The sequence below is a fragment of the Gopherus flavomarginatus genome, chromosome 3 (assembly GCF_025201925.1).
Source record: "Gopherus flavomarginatus isolate rGopFla2 chromosome 3, rGopFla2.mat.asm, whole genome shotgun sequence".
In the NCBI taxonomy this organism is placed as follows: Eukaryota; Metazoa; Chordata; order Testudines; family Testudinidae; genus Gopherus; species Gopherus flavomarginatus.
The window spans coordinates 99,483,985-99,506,882 of NC_066619.1; the positions used below are offsets into that span (position 1 = coordinate 99,483,985).

General features: G+C 39.7%; 1 protein-coding gene across 1 annotated transcript in view; it reads left to right on the plus strand.

The window, feature by feature from the left end:
• The first annotated feature begins 3,123 nt into the window (after positions 1-3,123).
• Positions 3,124-22,898, plus strand: part of RORB (RAR related orphan receptor B) — a 174,382-nt gene continuing 154,607 nt past the window's right edge. The window contains exon 1 of the mRNA XM_050944198.1: positions 3,124-3,606. Within this exon, the coding sequence (XP_050800155.1) occupies positions 3,600-3,606 (7 nt within the window). The 5' untranslated portion in view covers positions 3,124-3,599. The remainder of the gene's footprint in view (positions 3,607-22,898) is intronic.

The following is a 22,898-nucleotide window of genomic DNA, read 5'->3' on the forward strand; positions in this document are numbered from 1 at the left end:
GATCAAGCTGAAGAAGTAAGCTCCATATGGGAGGATCCCTCTCAGAGAATGCCCTGCTATCAACTCTGCTCACTTTTAAATTAGGAGACTAATATAGAATCCCTCCTATGATCAGAATTGCCATGGAACTGCACAAGCACTATAGTGCCCCTGGTTCTCAGTGCCCCAACCCTTTAGGGCTTTGTAGATAAAAACAAGAGCTGACTGGAAAATGTCATTTTGATAAAAAGGAAAGAAAGCTTTTCTATTTTTTTCAGTTTTCCAAAAATATCTTATATTCAAACCATAAAAAAGTCCAGTAGACAGAGCAGTTGTTTAATACATTTTCTATGCTTAGAAAATATGCTGCTTCAATATTTACTGATTTATGTTCCTGAATGAAGGGAAGGTGTAGTCTAACTACATCACTTTATAATCATCTAACGTCAGTCACAAAAGCATGGACGATAGCAAGGTTCAGAACCTGAAAACAAGAATCACAACCTTCTTGCCAAATGTATTAAAAAAACATATTCTCAGTAACTGCTGCTTCCTGGACGGTCAGAATAATTCTACCTCCTGCGTGATAAAATTGAACAACACATGTTGGATATGTTGGGTGTGCTCCCTCAAGCAAGGACTGCAAATAATCTCTACCCACTCTTCCAATTGCTTTCTTCAACCTACTAGCATTATCCTGGTGCCTTCTCTGTTGAGCCTTCATTCAAGATCAATCTCATTCAGATATGAGGTAAATCACTCAACTGTATTAGAAAGATGGAGATATAGCCCATACTGAAAGTGCTATATAACTCATGCTTTCTCTCTAACCCTCCTAATAGACTCATATACATGTTTAAGAGAAGGGTTGAAACTAGAACATGGTGGAATTCCACATAAGAGACTCCTTGGGTAGGCAAAGATCCAGCAATATATTCTAAAATCTCCACTAAATAGGAGTCAACACTCCCCAATCCTGCTAACAAGTTTATGGTTAACTTTTCTTACACGTGTAGTCCCACTGAAATCAATAGAATTACCTGTGCTAGTAAAATTAAGCATTTCATAGGATTGGGACCCAAGACATCACCATAAATCCCTGCTGAGAATTGCAGATGCATCACTGAAAGCTCACAGTGAACAGGGCCGCCCAGAGGATTTGGGGGGGTGGGGCAAAGCAATTTTGGGGGCCCCTTCCATAAAAAATGTTCCAATACTATAGAACACTATATTCTCATAGGGGCCCCTGTGGGGCCCAGGGCAAATTGCCCCACTTGCCACTCCTCCCCTCCCGGGCAGCCCTGATGGTGAATAGCACCAAAGGTCATTGATAAATCTAAGGAAATTAGCATAGGTGATCTTTCTTCAGTTGATCTCCATCTTCAGATAACACATAAGTATGGCTTATTTATAATACACTGACTTGAAACAAGACTCAATGACGTTTAAGAAATCTGGTCTTTAGACTGTGGTAAGGAAGCCTCACCATAGCCTTCTGAGACAACATTCCCAAAACCGACAGGTTCATAATTCATGTGTGCATATTTTAAGTGATTCCTTAAAGAAAGCTGTCACCTTGTCCTCCAGACAGAAAACTGTACCACTTTTCACCAAGTGTGGAAATGCCACTTACCACTTGGTCTACATTGATTTTAAGGCCAGCAGAGGTCACTGATCATCTAGTCTGCCCTCTTGCATGATTCAGGGCATAGCATTTCACCTGGTCATTTCTGCCATAAAGGAAGAATTTATTCTTCCCTAACAGGTAAGTGACTGCATCAAGCCTAATCAAGTGTGTAGTTTAAACTAGAGCATAACTCTTAGGAAAATGTCCAATCTTGACTTAAAGTAAAACTGATAATGAATTTGTCAACTGCCTGTGGGGGCTGTATGCAAAACTTGCATATAGCCATCCCTTAGGGGGGTGAACAACCTGTCAGTATAAATACTGGCTTTCCACATTGAGGAATTTATTCCTGTGAACTGGTCAGCTCCCTGAACTCCCCTTTAAATTAGTGGGATTGAGGCTCAGATCTTCACATCAGAGAGGCCACGGTTTGTCTAAGGAGGTTACAAAAGTTACATGGGCCAAAATCCTGCAGTCATTTGTTTCTCAGGTAACACTTCAGTTGAAGTCAGAATGGATGCAGGATCTAGCTGTATCAGAATATATTTATTATGTATACATTCATTGCTGCACAACTGCCAACTATTCCTATCCTGGTAAAACAAATGTTTTTTGACACTCACATTCCCTCACCTGAGAGAACCTCTGACCCCAAAACTTTTGTAATGTTTTCAGAAGGGAAAAATCAAGAACTATAGTCTCATTCCCAAATAAAATACATATCTGAGGAGGGTTCCTTTGCCTGCCTCCCTTACTATCATACTCCTTCAGAAAAAAAACAAATAAAAAAAAACCCACATGCTGGTCTTCACATTTCCCTGTCTTGTTACCTCTCCTCAAACTCCAATGCACTGCAGGTAGCTCACTTTGTACCATCATTTTTTCTGGAGACTGAAACCAGAATGATAAAAAAAAGCAGCTGGCATCAAAAGAGAGAAAAGTTCCCACCAGTAGTAAAAGTTAGGGAAACTGTTAACAGAATATTTCCAGAGTGATCTTCATTGCTTCTTCAATCTGGCAGTTGGGGGGATATTTACAAATATTAACAGCCCATTCCTTCTGGGTCAGGGTGCACTGCTGGATTGAGGAGGGACAGGGAGACTATCTGGTGATGATTAAAAACAACACACAGTTATATTTGATACATTAGTAAACGTGGGAGTGAATAACTCAGGGCAGAAAGGAGCGGTGCTTCTGTGACAGCCACCAAGAGAACAGCGAACTGGCCCTGCTGCTCTTTTTTGTGTGTATGTTTTCTCCTCTTCCCGCCGCCCCACTCTCTGTGCGCCCCTCTGTCTGTCTCTCTCCGGATGGGTCTCCCCCTCAGTGGTCCCAGCCGGGCTCCCAACTCAAGAGGCTTTTGATTGGTGGCGGCGCTGACAGCGGGAGGAGCTTCGGGTAGCCGGTGCAGCCAGCTCTCTGCTATAAGCCTCTTTGCAGCTTTCTCTCTCAATCTCTCTCTGCGCGTCCCTGTAACCGAGCAGTGAAAATTCACATTGGGGATCTGCTAACAGGCACAGATGTCATGTGAAAACGCACATGCTCTGTCATTCACACAGCCCTCCTTTCTTTCTTTCTTTCTTTTTTCCCCCCTGTTCCCTTTTTTAAAAAAAATAGAAACTCCTTTTGCCCGCCCCCCTTGTAACTAACAAACCAACAACCACCATCGCTCCTGCTCCTCAGTCCAAGTAATCACAAAAGAAATCTTTTGGAGCTGCTGGTGGTATTTCCGAGCAAATACGGGGAGGGGAGGCGGAAAAAGAAACACGCACAATTCAAACAAGCCAGACAGACATTCCTTTTACATCTATATACACATTATACTTTCCAAAAAAAAAGAAAAGAAAAGAACAACAACCTTGGAGGAATGATTTTCCCGGCAGAGCAGATCTACTCCGGCTGCAGCCTTCCTTCTTGCTGAGAGGGGATTTTTGTGATACAAGGTCCAAGCTGTTAGCTTCATGACTGCACTGAGCAGGGAATCGCCAACACCATGCGAGGTAAGGGAAGAATTAGGGGAATAAGGAGGTGTGTGGGGGTATATTATAGGGGGGAGTGATTTCACAGAGGTAAGGTGTTTCTTATGTTCCTTTTTTGTGGGAGTGGGGGAGTTTGCTGCTTATGTTGCATAAAGTTTTTTCAGTGATGTCTAATGTATTGTTTGTGCTATTGATTTTTTTGTTTATTTATTATGGCGGTAGCTCCATTTATTTAGGTTTGCACGGGGGAACTAAAACAAGCCCAAAGTAAACAAATAATTTCGAAATGTTGGTCTAGTTCACTTGGGTATCTGTTGCAAGTACTTCTATCTAATGATTAGCAGGAGTGTAATTAAAAGAGGGAATGCAAGAGCACTTCAGTATACGGGAGGTTTCAACTGGGAGTTAGGACTCAGAAGAGTTAAGTCTCCTTAGCATGTCCCAGCTTCCATTAATAGGAAGAGATGAGGAAACAGTCCTCTGAGAGCTGGTCGGAAATGTTTAGAGATGTCTTATTTTGGTGTGCGTTGGGCAATCGTGTAGGTTCCCTCGCAGGGAGCGCGCAGGTGGGTTGCGTTTGGGGTTGGTTTTATTTTGGGGGGGAGGGAGCATTTGGACGCTTTCTTCCCTGGTGTGTTGATGTGCCGCGAAGGGGAAAGGACACCGGCTGGGGGGAAGGGGGTAGTGGCTGCTAAACTTCTGGTGGGAACCTCCAGGCTCGCTTTGTTTTATTACACTCCCCTGCGCCAGCCCTGCTCAGTGTCAGCTGCCGTCACTTTGGATCGCCTGATTAGGAGAGGGTGTGGGGAGGGGGGTGCAGGTCACCGGTTCCCTGAGAGTGCTTGAGGGGCTGGGCTGGCTGGAAGCACCTGCTTGGCTGCAGAGATGGGTTCTCTCCGTTGGGGGCTTTCTCAGGGCTGGCCAGTGCTAGGAGCCAAGCAGCCCCTTTCCTGTGTCTCCCTCCTTCCCCTGGAGTTTCAGCTGACTCATTCTTCCAGGGGAGAGTAGCTCCTTGCATTTTAATCGAGTCTTTGGCCTGTCTCACAGCAAAGATTCCCCCACATCCCTCCCCTCTCTCAGCCCTTCACAAACAGCCAGAGACTCTAGTAATAACACTTCATAAAGTGACCCTCAGCCCTCCTCCCACCCCACCCAAACACTCCCTCAAGCCCTCCTCAGCATTCTTTTTTATTTTATTTTTATCCTCCAGCCCGCAGGTTACTGAGAGGAGCAAGGACCCTACCATTTACAGGGGGGTGGAGGCAGACGGGGCGTCCCTGGTGCGCAGGAAGCAGCGTCCCCTGAGCCTCCCAGCCAGGCTGTGGGTGGCCCTGAAATCCCAGCCAAGCTATGATCGGTAGGAGGCGCTGTGGCTGCCTTTGCCCCGCGTGCTCGCTGGGTTGGAGAAGATGCTCTGTGCTGCCCGCCGGGGCAGGGAGGGGGTGGCGGTCGGTGCTCGCAGCCCCCGCAATCCATGGAGTCCCGCTGCCCGCCCCCGGCGCTGCCACAAATCGGGGGGGCTGCTCGGAAGAGCAGAGTGCCAGGGGCGAGTGGAAGCGGCCGGGGCTGGGGGCAAGGTGACTGGCAGCGGGTTTGCTGCAGGACTGGGTGCTGGCAGTGGGTGGGGGGTGCCGCTGCCTGCGTGCTCCGCTCTGGGAGGCAGGGGGACTCCAGGGGGCAGCTGCTGTCTTTGCGCGGGTTGGCGGTGGGTCGGGCAGAGCGGGGGGGGGGGGGGGGCGCTAGTGCCCGGCGACGTGCTGTGCGCTCTGATTGGAGTGGCGGGCAGGAGAAGCCAGGGGCGTGTGTGTGTGTGTGTGTGTGTGTGCGTGCGTGTGAGGGTTGTGTTTCCCTGTCGGCATCTGGGTTTGTCATGTGCTCCACTGACCCACTTCTCCCCGGCCCGGAAGCCAAGTACAGGGACCAGGGCAGGACCCCAGTACCTGGCAGATTACTCGGCGAAAGCTCCGCTCTCCGCCTCCTCCTTGTCACAGCTCGTGCTCCCTCGCCCTCTCCTCCTGCCTCTAGCAGCCCCTCTTCCTCCTGGCTGCAGAGATCAGACCGAACATCCCTCCGGAGCCACCCGTTCCCTGCCCTTCTGATAGCGGGCCAGCCACAGTGTGTGTGGCGGGGGAAGGAGAACAGTGTATCGCTCCTGAATATTGATAGGAACCCGAACCAGCACGGTGTGCACATTTCCCTGAGTTCCGCTAACCCAGCCCTGAAATTTGATGATTGGAAACAGAGAGACGCCGTCGCGCCCTTACAAAACTTTATATTAGTTCTTCCAAATGCGTTATGCTGGGTTTTAGGAAACTAACTCATTTCTCTGGTGGTTAGCAAAGCCGTTAGATCGGGCATCCCTCTTATTTAGGGGAAAAGTGACTGTCCTTGGCACCGGGAAAAGCAAGGAGCTGGCTGACCACGTAGGCCGGCTGGCAGGAATCTGCTTAAAATGTAGCTTTAAAACCCCCACCTCGAGTCAGTGAAATCCCTGTTCTGCCCCGTCTTTTTTACTTTTCATCTTTTCAAAAGTGTTTCTTCTATGTCAACCTAACAGCTCATTTGCTAGTTACTGTGTATTTCATGTTCGGAATGTAGCATCGTTTCTTGTTTAGGGTTTGCGTTTTGTTTTGATGAAAAATGTAGGAGATGGCGGAGGGTGTGCGTGGTGGGAATAAACTCTTCAGTGACTCTACATTAGTAAACAGTCTGGGAAAACAATCTCCTCTCCCCACACCAGCTTCCTCTGTTGTAACTGAACAGCGGCTCATCAGGGTCCTTAGAGGTTGTAACATTCATGAGAGAGTTGCCTCCAGTGTTTCGTCCACTTACTGTATGGTAAATAATGTAAAAACAAAATCCTTTGCAGTGTTTTTGTAGCTGTGCTGTTCGCAGGGTATGAGAGAGAAGGGGTAGGTGAGATAATACCTTTTATTGGACCAATTTCTGTTGGTCGAAGGTTTAGACTTCCCAGCTAAGGTGCGCTTCCACCACCAGAAGTTAGTCCAATATAAGACATTACCACACCCAAATTGTTTCTAGACAAAATCCTGTCATTGCCTAAAAGAAGTCAGTTTGATTTGCTAGAACAAAGGAATGTGCAGTCTCCATCCCTTGTACTTTTCCCAGGAGATCGGTGACCCCGAATGTTAGAGGTATCAGACTGACTGTGTGGTTCATGGGAATGGAGAAGTGGTGCAGACGTGTCAGCAAACTTTGCAATGCCTGTAGTAGCATTTCCCACTGGTCTGCAGCAAGATAGCCACGTTTCCCCCATCAAATTCTGTCAGTTTGACAGAGGATTGCCAACCCAATCCTCCTCCCACTAAAGGGAATAAGATAAAGTCCTAATGTGTGTATTTTAAAAACATTTTATTAAATACTTTAAAATACGATGGTAGAGCACCAAACCCGCCCCCACAATCTATCTACAGGTATTGTTACGCGAAAGAACATTACCTAAAGAGTCTTTTCAGTCGAATATATATAAGGACGAAAAGAGATGTAATCTGTTGTGGATTTAAGGTATTCGTTTAACTCAGTGGGTGAGTTGTTCGTTAACAATATCAGCCCCATTCCATGTTGTTTTGTTAATAAATGTCTATTTAATGAATAGATTGCTGACTTTAGCAAATTAAAATAATATAGCAGGACTGTAAAGCATTCGTTTGCAGCTTCTTGTGAAGGACATATTCTTTTATTTAAGATGAATTTATTTTGGTTCACTATTTTTTTTTTTTTTTTTTGAAGAGAGAGCAGCGTCTTTAACGTGAGATCGTCAAACTTTCCCAGGCGATTTGCGGTCCTACAGCATTCCCTTTAGAGTATTAAGTCTGCGATGCAGGCATGCTTTTCTAAAATTTCCCAGAGTAAAAATTTTAACCGAATGCCCCAAACTTGCAGCATCAATTTGGAACAGCACCTCCGTATTTCTTTACAGAATTATAGTCTGGGAGTCTCAATCATTCCATATCCATAAAAGTACATCCGTGTTAAAGTCACACTTAAGCAGTTATATAACTACCTTACAGACACTGGTAATCTGATACAGAAAATTATTTCTTCAAGCTCTTACAATTTTAGTTTAAGTCCTTTTAAGAATACTCAATAATGCTGATTTATTGCTGAACAATATTATGAGACAATAGCTGAAATGTAAACATCTTTGTGCTTTAATCACTGTAGTTGTCATCTTTAGTCCAGCTCTCTCTTTTTAATATCAATCTCAGTCAGTATAGAATACCTAGTTCTGGAAAAGGCTGAAAACTGCTAGAAGAATAATGGTGATGTTATCTTTATAAGGATGTATAATAAATAGGAGTAAAGCTCACATGAGACATTTGAACTGAAGAAGCGTTGATTTTTAGATCACAGATAAGAACACATTTTTTCTTAGTAAAAGAGGCTTTATGTGCACTATTATAAAAGCAGAGTGGTGTTTGGATTAAAAAACCAACAAAAACAGGTTTGTTTTCTGGATATTTTAAATTTGATTTATAATATAATTAGGCAAATTATGAACATTAGTGCATTTTGGTCTTGTATTTTAGCACATTTTAATAGTTTATATATATATAAACACAACTGAGACTCAGTATAGAGAACTAACAACTGGCTAAAAGCCATGCCAAGTCACAGCTAATTTTACCTCAAGTATTTACAAACACCAAGATTATGATCACAGTTAGTCATTTTGTGAAAATTACATTTAAACAGTGTTGCAAAGCCCAACATTTGTTAGTAAGTAATATTTAAATTCTCAGTTGGTATTTCAGCAAACTGTTAAATCTAGTATATTTCAAAGAAAAAACTCTCAAAACTCTAGAGTTTAGGTACTTTTCTGGGTTTTGTTGTATGATTTCCTTTTTTTTTATTAGTTTCAGGACTGGGCTGTGAAATACTGCATTACTTTATATAGTTATTCTATTTTCACAGTTTCACTGAAATATTCATAAGCAATTAGGAAGGTGTGAATTAAACAAATCCAATCTACAGTGTTATTGAGGGAGTTTATTAATTGGCATGTAAAAAGTGTCTGGACAACTGAAAAGCATTAATTTCCTTAAATTTAATGGATAAATGGAGGTAATTTTATAATTGTATTAAGGTAAATACAATTATTTTCTTTAATTACCCCAAATCATGTATTTCTGGAATATGATCAAAACTAATTTTGGAAAGAATGACAAAATGCAATCCTAATTAATTGACATACACTATTACATTTATGTAGATATGCATGCATCACCTATGCAAGTATCAATGGTAGCGCAAACTACTACTCATTTGAATGAGTAGGATCAGATCCCAACAGAACTGAAACCTATATTTGAGCTAGTCACAATGTGTTTAATTCTTCAACTCTTACTTAGATAAGTAGTTCTGACTCATATGAGTAACACTCATTGCCTTCAATAGGGCTACTTGCATGAGGAAGAACCATTTACACCAGTAAGAGTTTGCAAGATTAGGCCTTAGCAGAACACAATTTGGCTTTACTGATAAAAGTTTTGATAATTTTCAATAAACACTTAGATAGGATGAGACCATACTAAATGGTAAAATATTACTCTTTTTTTCTTTAAAAATGTAAATGTTAATGTTGGTAGGTAATAACATCCCTCTAGTTAAATTATCATAAGCAGAAATCAAGTCTGAAAATTGAAAGATTATTTTGATTTTTAAACCATTTACTAATTTCACATGATGTCACGCATGTATGTTTCTTTGCAATAACAATAGTGTTTATATTAGATTGTACAAATGGCAGTGCTGTATTTCAAATTAATATAGAATCAGATTTCTGTCATAATTAATTTCTGAAACATTTGTACATCCAGATTGGTAAAGATTTTTGTATTTCCTAACTTTGTTTTATGAACAAACTCTTTTTGGTGAATATTTCTCCAATGATCAGCAATCTCATACTTAATTTAAAATGTATATTAAAAAGTATGAGCTACATAGGACTGTGAAAATATAGAGTATATAGGACAGTGGAAATCCATTCTTCTCTGTTTTGGGAAGTGCCTAGCACAATGTGGATGTTACCAGAAATAAATACTTTGAAAAGTAATCATCATCATCATCATCATCATAATATGACAACTGAATTTCCTGTTTTGGAAATATAGGTCCTGATCCTGCAACTTTTGTTCATACTAGTTGTCCTTACACAAGAAGCACCTCTGAATGCAGTGCTTTGAAGCTTTATGTTTGATAGTAAAATATATCACTAATCTTAGGATCGGGGAGGGAAATATGTAAGAGGGAAAACAATCACTTCACAGGAGTTACAATTCAAAATTCCTATTATAAAACACATTCCCATCCTAAGCAGAAAGTCTTGGGGTTGGCATAGGAATCAAACACTGTATGACATTGACATGTGCCTATTTGGAAATGTGTGGATGAAATATATCTTTGATAATACACAGTCACAGGAACTACAATTTGCCATAATATGTGTGCTAGTTATCTAATGCTGGAAAACAAAATCAAAAGAGAAAATCTCAGGCTGCCCAGTAAATCATTTTTTTTTCTGTTTCAAGTGAAACAATGAATTCACAGAAGACAAGACTTGTGCTATGAAATTGAAGGATGTCTGCTTTGTAGCTAAAGACAAAGGAAGTACACAGGAATAAATATTGATTGAACTAATCATCAGATGAATAGAAATGGGCTTTACCAGTGCACTAATATAATAGGTTATGTTAACTAGCCCTTTTGTAGCCCATATGCTGCCCTTTCAACCCATGACCCTATCCGTTCAGCTCTTAATGAGGGAAACCACAGGTGTTATAACGGCATTTATGGTAAATCATGCTAAATATAATAGTTGTATAAATAACTAACAGTAGAGTAGTTACATGAACTCTAAAGGAAATGTAAAAAATGAATCAAAGGAAACATTGCAAAAATGTCAAGTGAAACATAACAATAGAATCAGAATAATAATTAGCAGCATTTATACAATGTTTTACTATTTTAAGGTACTGTTCTAAAGATTAATTACTGTAGGACATAATAAATCTATTTAATCAACATTATATGTTTTAAACTAAATTTGTATTTTGACTGGTTGAATTTATATTTAAAATCAGTTCCTCCAAGACTAGTTTTAATAGCTTTAAAAATTTAGTCCACTTGGGGATTTCCTTAATGTTTTTTATATATGAACTATAAAAGTCACTAGTCTGTATGTTTTAATATACAGTACATCATAGTAAGTCCCAGTTTTGTTACATCTACCTACTCTATGTTCAGCCCTAGCCAAGTTAATAGAGCTACTTAGTCAGATACCATGCAACGTGAGTAACAGTGGCAGAATCAGGCCTGTAGTATTTTGGAGAGTATCATTTTACTATTTTATTTCTAATATTATTCTCATAAGCATATTGAAAACTCCCACTAATTTCAACAGAAGTTTTCAAATAGGATTAAGTATCAAATATGACACTCAGTTCCTGATCCTGCAGAACCTCACTCCCTTAGTTTTTACCCACGTAAGTAGTCCCATTTAAGTAATATCTGGGAGTAAGGAGAGCAGAGTTTGGCCCTGTGTGTCTTTCCTTTCTTTTCATTGAGGCCTACTTTTTTTAATAGAGCAGAAACACACATACTGTGCTTTACTTTGCTAGAAACATATTGCTGAAAATTTATGCAAACAGAATGACAGCTGTTTCTCTGCTTCCAATACAAGTATATAGGCTAATTCAATTTGACATAAATGTGTTTACTATGGTGTTAATGATGAATTATTTTGATGAATTGGCAATTATGATGTATCTAACAACTTTTAAAGAAGGACATCGGTGAATTTCATGTGGCATCCAAAATCTAAATAACTTAAAAAAAATAGTTATCTCTGTCTGTATCACAGACATTTCAAACAATGTACTCAATAGAGAGTGAACATCAAGCAATTGTGGTTATTTGTTAGATGGACTCATTTTGATACAGAGATGACTGTTTCATACTGTCTGAGCCAAATCTTGTTATCTTGGACTTCGCTTTTGTGAGTAACCCTGTTGGAATCAAGGGACTGCTCACCTGAGCAAGAAAGCTGCATTTGACACTGTATACTGTATACCCAGTGAAACCCAGAGGTCTGGGATTGTAAGAAATGTGAAAGACTATAAAGGTTTACAGGGAATCAAAGTTATAAGAAGCATGTTGTGATAACAAAGCTTGTTGCATTGAGGTTTTAAGCAAAATCACCTTCAAGCCTCAATCTGTACAGTACTCTTTGAAAATGAAATACGGTTAGTAGCTTTCCAGAACAACAGAAGCTGTCAAAAGCACCACATTTTTTTCAGAAGCGCTAATGTTAAAATTTCAAGTATGCCATTCTAAAGTAGTGCATTCTGATCTACAGGATGTTCATAAATAAAAAGTTAGTGTATTTAAATCTATTATTATTATTATTATTTTCCCCTAAATGCACTAACTGATCGCCAAATTACAGATTGTATATGTATTCATCTTGGCCAAATTAACCTCTCCTAATACCAACACTTCTTTGAACATAATATTAAAGCTGAAAAATATTATAGGTAGTTACAGAAGTGTAATTGTGGCTAAAAAAAATATAGTTTTGTAACTGATTAATGTATCCTGCAGAATGAATGTTTTAAACATATCCTGGGCGAATGTAAAGTGTCTCTGCCAGGCTGCATGTGTGTTTGAAGAGATCTCACCACAGCTAACAGCTTCCTTTTGGTTATCCATGACCAACTAGCATGCTTCCTAAACTTGCTTGTCTAGAAACTGTTTTCTTTGAGATTACATTGTCTGAAATGTCAATTCACAGGAGCCAAAATTGAACTACATTCTTTAGACTTGCATTTGCAAACAAGTCATGCATTCTCATTGCATTTCATTCCTCCCCACTTTAGGGTGTCTTTGTATTCTAAAAGTTTCCTTACTCTTATGAGTAAGATGTTTTCTGAATTTTGTTGAGTGAAGGTGTTTGCAGGGGTGCGGAAGAAGAAAAAAATAGATCAAAAGAAGTCGTTAAATTACAGTTCAGTGTACTGTCAAAATAATGAGCTGTCGAGAGGGTAGCATATATTTTGGAATAGGTTGATCTTGATCTCAAACGAAATTATAGTTCTACTAAAATAAATCTCAAGTGATAAAAATGGAAAAAAGGCTACTTACAGATAAGTAACACCCAAACATTCATAACACAATAGGAGATAAAGTGGGCTATGCCTTTTTGAACAATGAAATGATTAAGATAAATTTGTGACTTGGATTGTCAGTGGAATGAGAGAAAGACTTGTTTTATGTAAGTTATACATGTTGCAGAATAGAACTTGAGCTTGAATAATGAGTGTTTTCAGGTAACCTGATTTTGGTGTTCAAAGGTACTTATTTTAAGAAAAGTGGAAGATGCAAGGACAGGGGGCCCAATTCTGCTTCAGTGACAAAATCCCATTTTTTCAAAAGGATTAAGGCTAGGCCTTTAACTCGTATAGTGAAAACAGCAACAGAGGATGAGCATGAAAAGAATTACAACCCACTTTTTAACAGACTCACTTAGGAAAGGGATGACTGTATATACTGTATATGAACAACAGTAACTAAGTCAACTTGTTGTTTTAAGGTTAACGTAAGGATAAGGAGGATTTCAACTAAGTTATAGTAAAGAGACAGTTGTCTCTTGGTCTTCCATTTTATGGAAATATGCCTGGTTTTATTAAGTGAAAAACTTCTAGTGGATCTTTTTAATTTAAGGGACCATCAGAGAAGTATAACTATTTTTTAGAAAACTTCATACAGTACTTCCAGTGTTGGTTTCCTTGATCACTTCTTAGTGCTGATTTTGTTTGCCACAAGATGTTTGGAAAATGAAACATTATAAATCAGGTCTTAACTATATAATCTAGACATTCGTTGTCCTTTCATTGATAGCTGTCTGGGAGAGAGAGAAAACAGTGGTACTTGTTTCTAGTTGCTCATAACTGACTATGAAAAATCGTCCTGACAACAGCATGTACTTTTTTTTACAATATAATTATGTACTAGAATATGCTTGGTATTAATTTATACTGCTGCAAATTTTTGAGTTTGGGGAAAAAAGCCAGATTTTCATATCTTTACCCAAATACAGGGGAGTCAAGAATGAGCAACTGTGGTAGTCTGGTAGCAGAGAGACACAATGACACCAGAGAAAAACATTAGGTAAGTGGGGGCACGGTGCTTTTCTAGGCTCATATTTTTGTAAAGAAAAGGGAACCTGTCTTTGGAGCAAGACTTACTGATGATCAAATATAACTTATTTTAACATGCTTAGGAATATATAAGGTAGCGATCATTATCCTGTCTGGGCATTTTTGAAAGAATATTTAACTACCATCAATGATTGCCATCAACTAACTCCAAACCAGATTTATTCCACGTTGCCAAGAAAAATATACACATTCAGAGAATAACTACTCCATTCAAAATACAGCCAAAATAACAAAACAAAACAAACAAAACCCCCAATCCAATGGGTCAAAATAATATACTATATTGCACCACCAGTTTTTAAGAAGAAATATCAATTGAGATGAGTGGAGAGCTTTTGTAATAATTGGGCTTGCATATTTACTCAAATTGTAAGATCATCTGTAAAAAGTATGTAAACATTCATTAAAAATGTTACAATAACCTACGATAGCTAAAGTTAATTTTAAAAAGTACAAAAAGGACTAAATTAGTCTAAACACAAAAGGCTACTAGTATAACTCTGAAACAATGTTAAAGTTATGCTTAATGAACAAGAAAAGTGTAAAACCAAAAATCAGTAAACCAAAATTAGTGTGTTAGAAACTGTGTCTAATTGGTAAACAAAAATTTAAGAGCTGGGCTGTTTTGCCCACCAATCCCTTTGTGGGGCCTTAGAAAAAAATTAGCTGCTGAAGCAAGCTTCACCCATCATGGCTGCCACCTCTAACCTCTCCTGGGACTCTGGACCTTCATCATCCTGATCTTGATCGATATTCTTTCCAGACCAGGCTAAGGGAGGAACCCTGATAATATCACCACTCTGCTAGCTCCTGCTAAATCCCAAACAACACCTGAAGTGAAACAGGATTGGATTTTAACAATAATAGCAATGATACTAGCCCATGTCACTAACCCCCAAAAGACAGTTATTACCATCTTTCATACAATCTAAATCCTGACAAACATGGTTGGTTTGTTTTTCCCTTCTAACAACTCTCTCTCCTGCTAAAGGGAAAGAGAACAAATAATGTTATTAAAATTAAAACCATATTTAATACGTTACATTTAAAATGCTTTAGCTGTTTTTCCTTTCTTTATCTCTAATAAAAAGTTAAAGATTTTTAATATTCTGTTTGCCTTCATATGAAACAGGCTGAAGTTTCTGTATAACAAACCCCATACTTTATTTAATGGTGTTTAATGTTAATTGGTGACTAAGTTATGTTGATGCCATTAGCCCATATATTCTATCTAAATTAATACGACAGAGCTCTACTTGAAAATCAATGGCACAGAGTAGCTTAGTGAAAATTGCAAAAGCTGGAGATTTTGCATTTAACCTTCTGACTCTAAAATCTTTTATAATTATCTTGGTTTATTAAATTCAATTACCTGAAACTGTCCACACCCAAATGAGAACATAAGTCTTCATATGCTGAAAAAAACAAGTATTCTAAATGTTACTAAAAAGGAAAAAAAAATCAGTATCAAATGTTTCTTGATTCTTCTATAATAAGTTTTGGTCCAGTTCAGGCTGAATTCATCCCTCCAGAAAGAATAAAGAGGGGACTTTATTAGTGGAGAAAAGGCTAACACGATGCAATAGGTTTGGGTGTAATTGTATCACCCTTACCAACATGTGTAGTAATTTACATCATTAATAGTTCCACTGTATAAGAATTGCAGAATCAAATCAGGTCCTATATACCATATGTACTCGATCATAAGCTGTTCATTTATAAGCCGACCCCCCTAAGATGGATAAGTAAAAATGGAAAATTTTTATGATCCATTCATAAGCTGACCTTACAATTCAGGGGTCAACAAACTTTGGCTTCCGGGCCATCAGGATAAGCCGCTGGTGGTCCAAGATTGTTTGTTTATCTTGAGTGTCCGCAGGCACGGAGGTAAACCTAAGTAAACAAAGTGTCTTGGCGCGCTAGCTGCTTACCCTGATGGGCTGGGACAGCAATTGGGGAATTTTTTTGTGGAGGAAAAACTGGGTGTCAGCGGAGTAACCCCTGTGACTACCCCCCACTTGACCCCACCCCTAGCCTGGGACCCCCACACTCTTCCCATCCCATCCCTTCCCAGGAGAGGTTGTCTCTGGCCTGGCTGGAGCTGCTCCGGCAGGCCAGACTGGGTGGCACAGCAGCAGCATGTTCCAGTGGGCTGGGCCAGGACGCACGGCTGCAGCGTGCTCCAGCGGGCCAGGCGGCGTGGCCACAGCCTGCACTGAGTGGCGGGGCCAGGTGGCACAGTTGCAGCCTGCCATCCCCGGACAGGGCCAGGAGGATTCAGGAGGCCTGAGGTCTTCGACGGTGGCGGTCCTTCTGGTCTGGGTCTTCAGGGCGCTTCAGCGGTGGGTCCCGGAGCGAGTGAAGGACCCACTGCCGAACTGCTGCTGAAGACCTGGAGCAGAAGGAGCCCTTGCCGCGAAAGACCCAGAGCGGAAGGATCTGCCAAAAACTCTCATCAGGGCCCCTGAAAATGCTCGTGGGGGCCCCTGTGGGGCCTGGGGCAAATTGCCCCACTTGCCCCCCCTCTGGGTGGCCCTGGCCCCAGAACTGCAGCTGCTTCGGAGGCTGGGGGGAAAGCAGCATGGCCAGAAGCGGAGAGACTCTGGCCTCGCCTCTTCCCTTCTGGCTCTGCTGGCTGTTGCCTCTCCTTGTTCCCTCTGTTGGTGTGAGGGGCTGTGTCCCACCTCTCCCTCTCTACACCCCTTCATAAACCAACCCCCTTCTCTCGCGCTTCCCTTTTTTACTAAAAAAATCAGCTTATGAACGAGTATATATGGTAATTAATAAATATTCAAATAAAGTGTTAAATGTTTCTGGACCATCTGGATTTACCTATGAAATCATTTCATTATTGTCACTTACTGAGAGTAACTTAAGTTTAAAAAGGCTTTTACAGTTGTAAGGCTGCTGTTGAGATAGTAAGGGTGGTGTTTTAAAAAGCACTCAATGTTGGCCTTACTTTGCTTCCAGTTTTGCTCCTGGCTTCAATGGCAAATGGTGAGTACTGTTCAAAACCCCACCCCAAAAGTCTTATTTTTCAGCTAAAAAGTATGTAATGTCTTACTCATTTTAAAGGACATTTTTCAGGCCTCTCATCACATGAAAGGTTTCTCAAATAATTGTTTTGGGTATGCTTCTCTATATAAATGTCAGTATCCCTACTGAGCATCTAGTATATTACATTTGGTGAATGAAATCTGTGTGCATGCAGAACTTTTGTTCACACTGGCCCATAATATATTCTTGAATATATATTTTTTAAGTCAAACTCTCTACTGACTTTGACAGGGGGTTCTTAAAAACTGATGGTATGACATGCCTCATCAGTTGGAGTTTGCTCCATGAACATAATGAGGGTGTAACATAACCCTCTGACAATTATTGAAAGATAACAAGGCTAGACAAGGACATCATGTAAAGAAATAAATTACTAAGGACTAGAATGTGCTATTTAGGCACATCTCACCATAAAGAATAGTGTGGAGCCATGTTGCCCCAGGGGGAACACCAAATGCATTCTGCCTTGGGGAGGCAGCGTACATCTCTTGGAGCTTTGATGTGTGCAGGCTTCAACCCTGCTTCTGTACCCTTTTGTAGTTGTCCTGCTTCCTCTCTGCCTTCCTTGTTCCCTTTGCAGCAACATGTTTCCCAGCAATGTATGGAGGGAGCAGTATTGTGCTCTTCAGAGTTCAGGGGCTGGTATTCTGCTTGGTCAGCTATGCAAGGGGAAGAAGGCACCTCACACCCTCCTCCACTCCGTGCACTTAGGCTGACTCTGGCTTTAATTGAATTTATTGTTAAATAGGTATTCAGCTGAGTCTGGTCCAAAACTCCAATATTTGGCTTTGAAATGAACATTTTTCAATACCTGCTCTAAGCCAAATAGTAGCTACAACCCAAAAAGGCCTAGGATTGCATGTTTCAAAAAGGGAAAAGAGACCAGGCCAGCAAGACCAGGAAACTGAAGGGAGATAGGGAAAGAAAAAATATGAGTGTGAGGGCTGGGGCATCCGAAGAGATGTAAGGGGAAGAAAAGGGAGGAGAATAGAGAAAGGGGAATACTTGGAGACGTAGAGGAGAAGATTGGAAAAAATAGGGAAATGTGCTATCAAAAGAGAAGAGAAAAGTAGGGGAGGCCAAAGGAAAAGGTAAAGAGAGAGAGTGGAACTGGAGAGAGAAAGGATAGAAATAAAAAAGGGTCAGTATTGCAAGACACTGAGCTCCCTCACTTCCCATTGTTGTCTTTGGGAGTTCTGGCACTCTGTCAGAAAGGCAAAAGGAGAAGAATGAAATAAATGGAAAAAGAATGAACACACAACATTAATCTATTAATTATATTATCATCCAGTATTTGCTGTGTTGTGTTTGGATTTAGTGGATTAAAATCTCCAGGTATTTAATATTCAGCCAAACACTAACGTTAGCCATTCACTACATTTTTATTCATTCCAGTACATTTACGTTGTGGTCTGCTCCTTCAGGCTGCTGTGAATTGGCACATCATATTTGTTTTCTGTGACATACATTCTCACGTCACATCATATTTTATATAAATTTCCTCTGAACGTTTGGCCATGTTATTAATTGTAAATTTTATAAATCAGTCATATTCTCCCAATTCCAAAATACAGCCAAAACAAGTCACTTAAAACACTAGATTGAAACAAGAATTGTTTTAGCTTTAATTTATCATATACAAAAGAAAAATAGAACAATTTGTTTAGAAAAGTTGTAGATACTGGTTAAAAATGCAGTATTTGTTCTTGCATCATAGAACATGTCTCTATTTTAATTAGTCCTATTTATTTTACCAGATTATTTTATTATTTTGGACACACTGTTTGAAGGATGGTTCATTCACACAATAAAGAAATTAATGACAATGTTAAGAACAATGAGTCAAATCCTGACCCCAGTGTATATCCAGCATCTCCTCTACATTTGTATGGCTCCAAAACCTTGGAGGAAATGTAGATACCCATCCAAGCATACAATTTGGTTCCAACATGCTGTATATTTACTCTTTTATAGATTTTGTTTAAACAATTAGCTAGAACAGTGCTTCTCAAAGCCGGTTCTGGCTGGTTTGTTTACCTTCCGTGTCTGCGGGTTTGTCTGATCGCGGCTCCCACTGGCCATGGTTTGCCGTCCCAGGCCAATGGGGGCTGCGGGAAGCGGCGCGGGCTGAGGGATGTGCTGGTTGCCCTTCCCGCAGCCCCCATTGGCCTGGAGTGGTGAACCGTGGCCATTGGGAGCCGTGATCGGCCGAACCTGTGGACACGGCAGGTAAACAAAGCATCCTGGACCGCCAGGGGCTTTCCCTGAACAAGCAGTGGCCCTGCCTGACTTTGAGAAACACTGATCTAGAATGTAATTTTCCAGTCCATTTGCACATCTTTTGTTTATTTTTGTCATTTTTCATCTTAGAACTAAATAGTCATTTCAGGAACTTTTTTTTTTTTTTTTTTACAGTTTACCTAAAAGTAAGAAGCTGTGTACCTTTTAGGTTGCCAATTCAAATCCAGCCGAGGTTGGTTGTGACTGATAGTTGTTACTGTCTCATGGCTGCTTAGAGGCCTATAATGAACAGAGTTGCTCCAATTCTGTCTTTTGTGAGGTGTTTCCATCAGAGAGAGCACCACCATAATTGTCACTCTTGGTGGCATTCTCAAAAGGGAGATCAAATACTGAATGGATATTGAGAATGAATTATCCTTTCAGCCTTTGATGTGATCCTTACAAGTCAGTCATGAGGCTCATTGGCAGGGCAGCACAAAGAAGGAGCTTTTACTTGCCCGGCTAGCAATACCCCTGCCATTTATCAGCAATATATTTAAATGAAATCTGTAAAGAAAAATATGCATATTGAACAAGGTATGCGATTTTTTTTCTTTGATTGAATTCCTCTCTTCTTTCTCTTTACTTGCCTTGGTTTCCAAACAATATAGTGTAAGAGTAATAGCTTTTCTAAGATGAACACATTTACCACACTTATGCACTAAGGAAAAAACAATAAGAAATATTTTGTGAAATTCTAGTGCGTAAGGTGGACCCAGCCCTCAGTGATGGGAACTTTCCATGTTTTAGAAGTCAAATAAGCACTATAAACAAAGAATTTTTGTAAGTCAAAGACTGTGGTCATGTACCTTCAGAATGATAAATATTAATTTAGTACTGAAAGGTGCCACATTGACCTCGCTCCTGGAGACTGAAATGTCTTGGGACCCATTCCTGATGATGCCTTATGTATTTGAGTAGTTACCTGGATAAAGTTACTCATACGCACAAGTGTTGAAAGGATTGGGCCCTTATTTAGCTACAGAAACAGACACAGGAAACTGTACAGGCAGTAGTAGTGCAAGCTTCTCCCAGGCTGTTCCACTACTATTATTCAACCTTGACCTGCAGCGACCCTTTTTAATGGACAGGGAAATCCTTGGCCTTACAGCTGAAACTGCCAGCAGGGGTTCCAATTAGTGCTAACAGCAGTGTGTGTTCGTTTGTTTATTTTTAACAGTCCATTGAAAACTGGATTGAGACCACCAACTTATATCTCACAGGCCATCAAATAGCCATCACATTTTTATAACATTAAGTCACTACCAACTGAAGTTCAACCTGCAATTTAGTCTCTATATTCATTATAAACCTCCTGAGCCATCTAGTTTTGTGGGAGAGGGTACTCGCTAATCAAGCAGCATATATTTTAAGAAGTAATGTAAACTGTAGTAAAAAGTAAGTGGCATAAGGCAAATACAGAAATAAAATCCATGCAAATGTTGTCTTTCTTGCTGGTATATCACATTTATTTGATCAACCATGCTTTAAAAAAACCTCAAGATATTTTTTAACATAAAATTTGAATATGATGGAAAATTGAAAGAATCATACCAGGTTGAGGAAGAAAATGGATGGGACAATGAATAGCTGAGCAGAGCTTATTTAGAAGTTTCCCATATATCTTTTTTGCTGTGTTCAAAAGAAAATCTTCTGTATTATAAGAAGTCTCATAATCAATTACAATACAATATTTTTTGTTATACTACTATGAACTTCTACATTGGGATGGGGGATCTAACAATATTTTCAGTTCTTTCCATATAGAAATGCATATACCCATCCATGCATTTAGCTTAGATTTATTAAGAACTTCCAATGATGAGACAGATCCTGCCTTTTATATATCTGTATGTGCAGGATCCTGCATTTAAATGGGCAGCTCTGAAACATGGTTCTATTTTTTCTCCTAAAAGGGCCATGTAATAATGGAAATAAGAATTTTTTTTAATATGTGCTTTGACTTTTTATATAGGAAATAGGATCTTCTCAATATCTGATATAAGGGTTAACTAATCATTAGTCCCTCTGTAAACCTGTAATTTTCAATTTCAGACTCAAATACTGTACTCCCAGTGGCTAGTCAGAATAGTGTCTGAAATGCTGGGAGAAGGAAACATTTGTGTTGGATGAAGATGGAATGTTGCTTTTTATCTTTCAGAATAACTAAAATGTTGCAGTCTCATGTTTTATACCTAAGCAGGGAGTCAGTTTTCTTTTCAAAGGAAATGGCGAACCTCAGTCTCTCACAATGCAATATATATCTTATAAGCAAATCTGTAATGTCAAGTCCTGTTCTGATGGAGTTAAAGTTGAGTATTATCTCTAGAGTAGACTGGAAGCCACAGCATCATCTAAATTGATTTTTTATTGAGCTGCAGACTGTGCTGCAGATACATCCTATTAGCGTAGCAGGACTGATATTAAAAAGGGTTAGTCTTGGTATTCCAGATGTATATACTAACTAAGAAATTTCAGAAGGAATCATGTGAACATTAGAGCTGCTTGGAAAGTTATGCCAAAATGGCATTTATTCCAGTTCCGTAAACTTGAGTTCTGTAAGTTTGTGTGTGTGAGAGAGAGAGAAAGAGAGAGAGAGATTTTGTGTGGAGAGAGTAAAGATTTCTGTGTGAAAGATGAGAGAACTGGAGGAGGGAGACACTTTAGCCTCTCCTTCAACAACATCTCCCTCCTGAGTACATTTACTTCCATTGCAAAGAGATCCTTGTTTAGTGGTGCAGTGCCCCTGAGACCTAATTTAGCTTTTATAGGAAATTCAAAAAGAGACAGGGTGAGCAAGAGAGAACAGAACAAAGATATGAGTTTGCACAGGGAATATTGATATTTGTAGGTTGCTTCTATAAATCCTTTCAAAGAAATTCTCTTGGAAAATGCTGACTTGGACTTTCTGCTAGAAGAGGGCAGAGCTTCAGTGCTGCACATTGAGCTTCACTCTACTTCCAAAATCAAGGGTGATCAGAAAATTTGTTGTATGGTCTTAATTTTGTTTTAATATCATAAATACAATAACCGGTTTAAAAATATGTTTAATGTTGTTGCCTTTGGAAGCTCTTTTTAATTCTGAGGTTTATTGTTAAAACAAGTACTGAGCCCAGCTATGTTAACACTGCAGCAAATATTCTCAAACATTATTTGAATAAAAGTCACTACAAAAATATTTGTGCGCATGACAAGCGATCAATCATACAAGCAGTTTTGTTTGTTTACAAGTGTGTTTGAGTCTAACAAAAGTCTTGCAAATATTCATGAAGTTTAGACCAAAAGTGTTTATGTAGCCCTCTTGATAGCTTTTTTTTGTATTTAATTTTTCTCTTCATATATGCATATATTTAAAAATTGTCATCCGATCAAGGAGCTGAAAAAATACCATGCAAGCTAGGTGACCGATTGCACGCTATGAATAACCAGTTCCTGTAGAATTCAAACTTCCAAGTGAACAAGCAGAGGTTTATCCATTGCTAATCTCTACAGGTGGACCCTGCCGGCATGTTTCATGTAACCGACATGAATCATATCCAACTGGGTTTGTTCTCTTCATCCTGATTACCAGTCTCCTGCTTTCCCCATTACACATGCTCCGATATGATCCTGAGCGCTATTGTGTATGTGGGGCAAACTTTTAGGGGAAAACAATTTAATTGATATGAAATTAATTAGCTATTGAGAAATGTATCATTTTCATATCAATAATAACACATGAAATCTTTAATGTGTTCT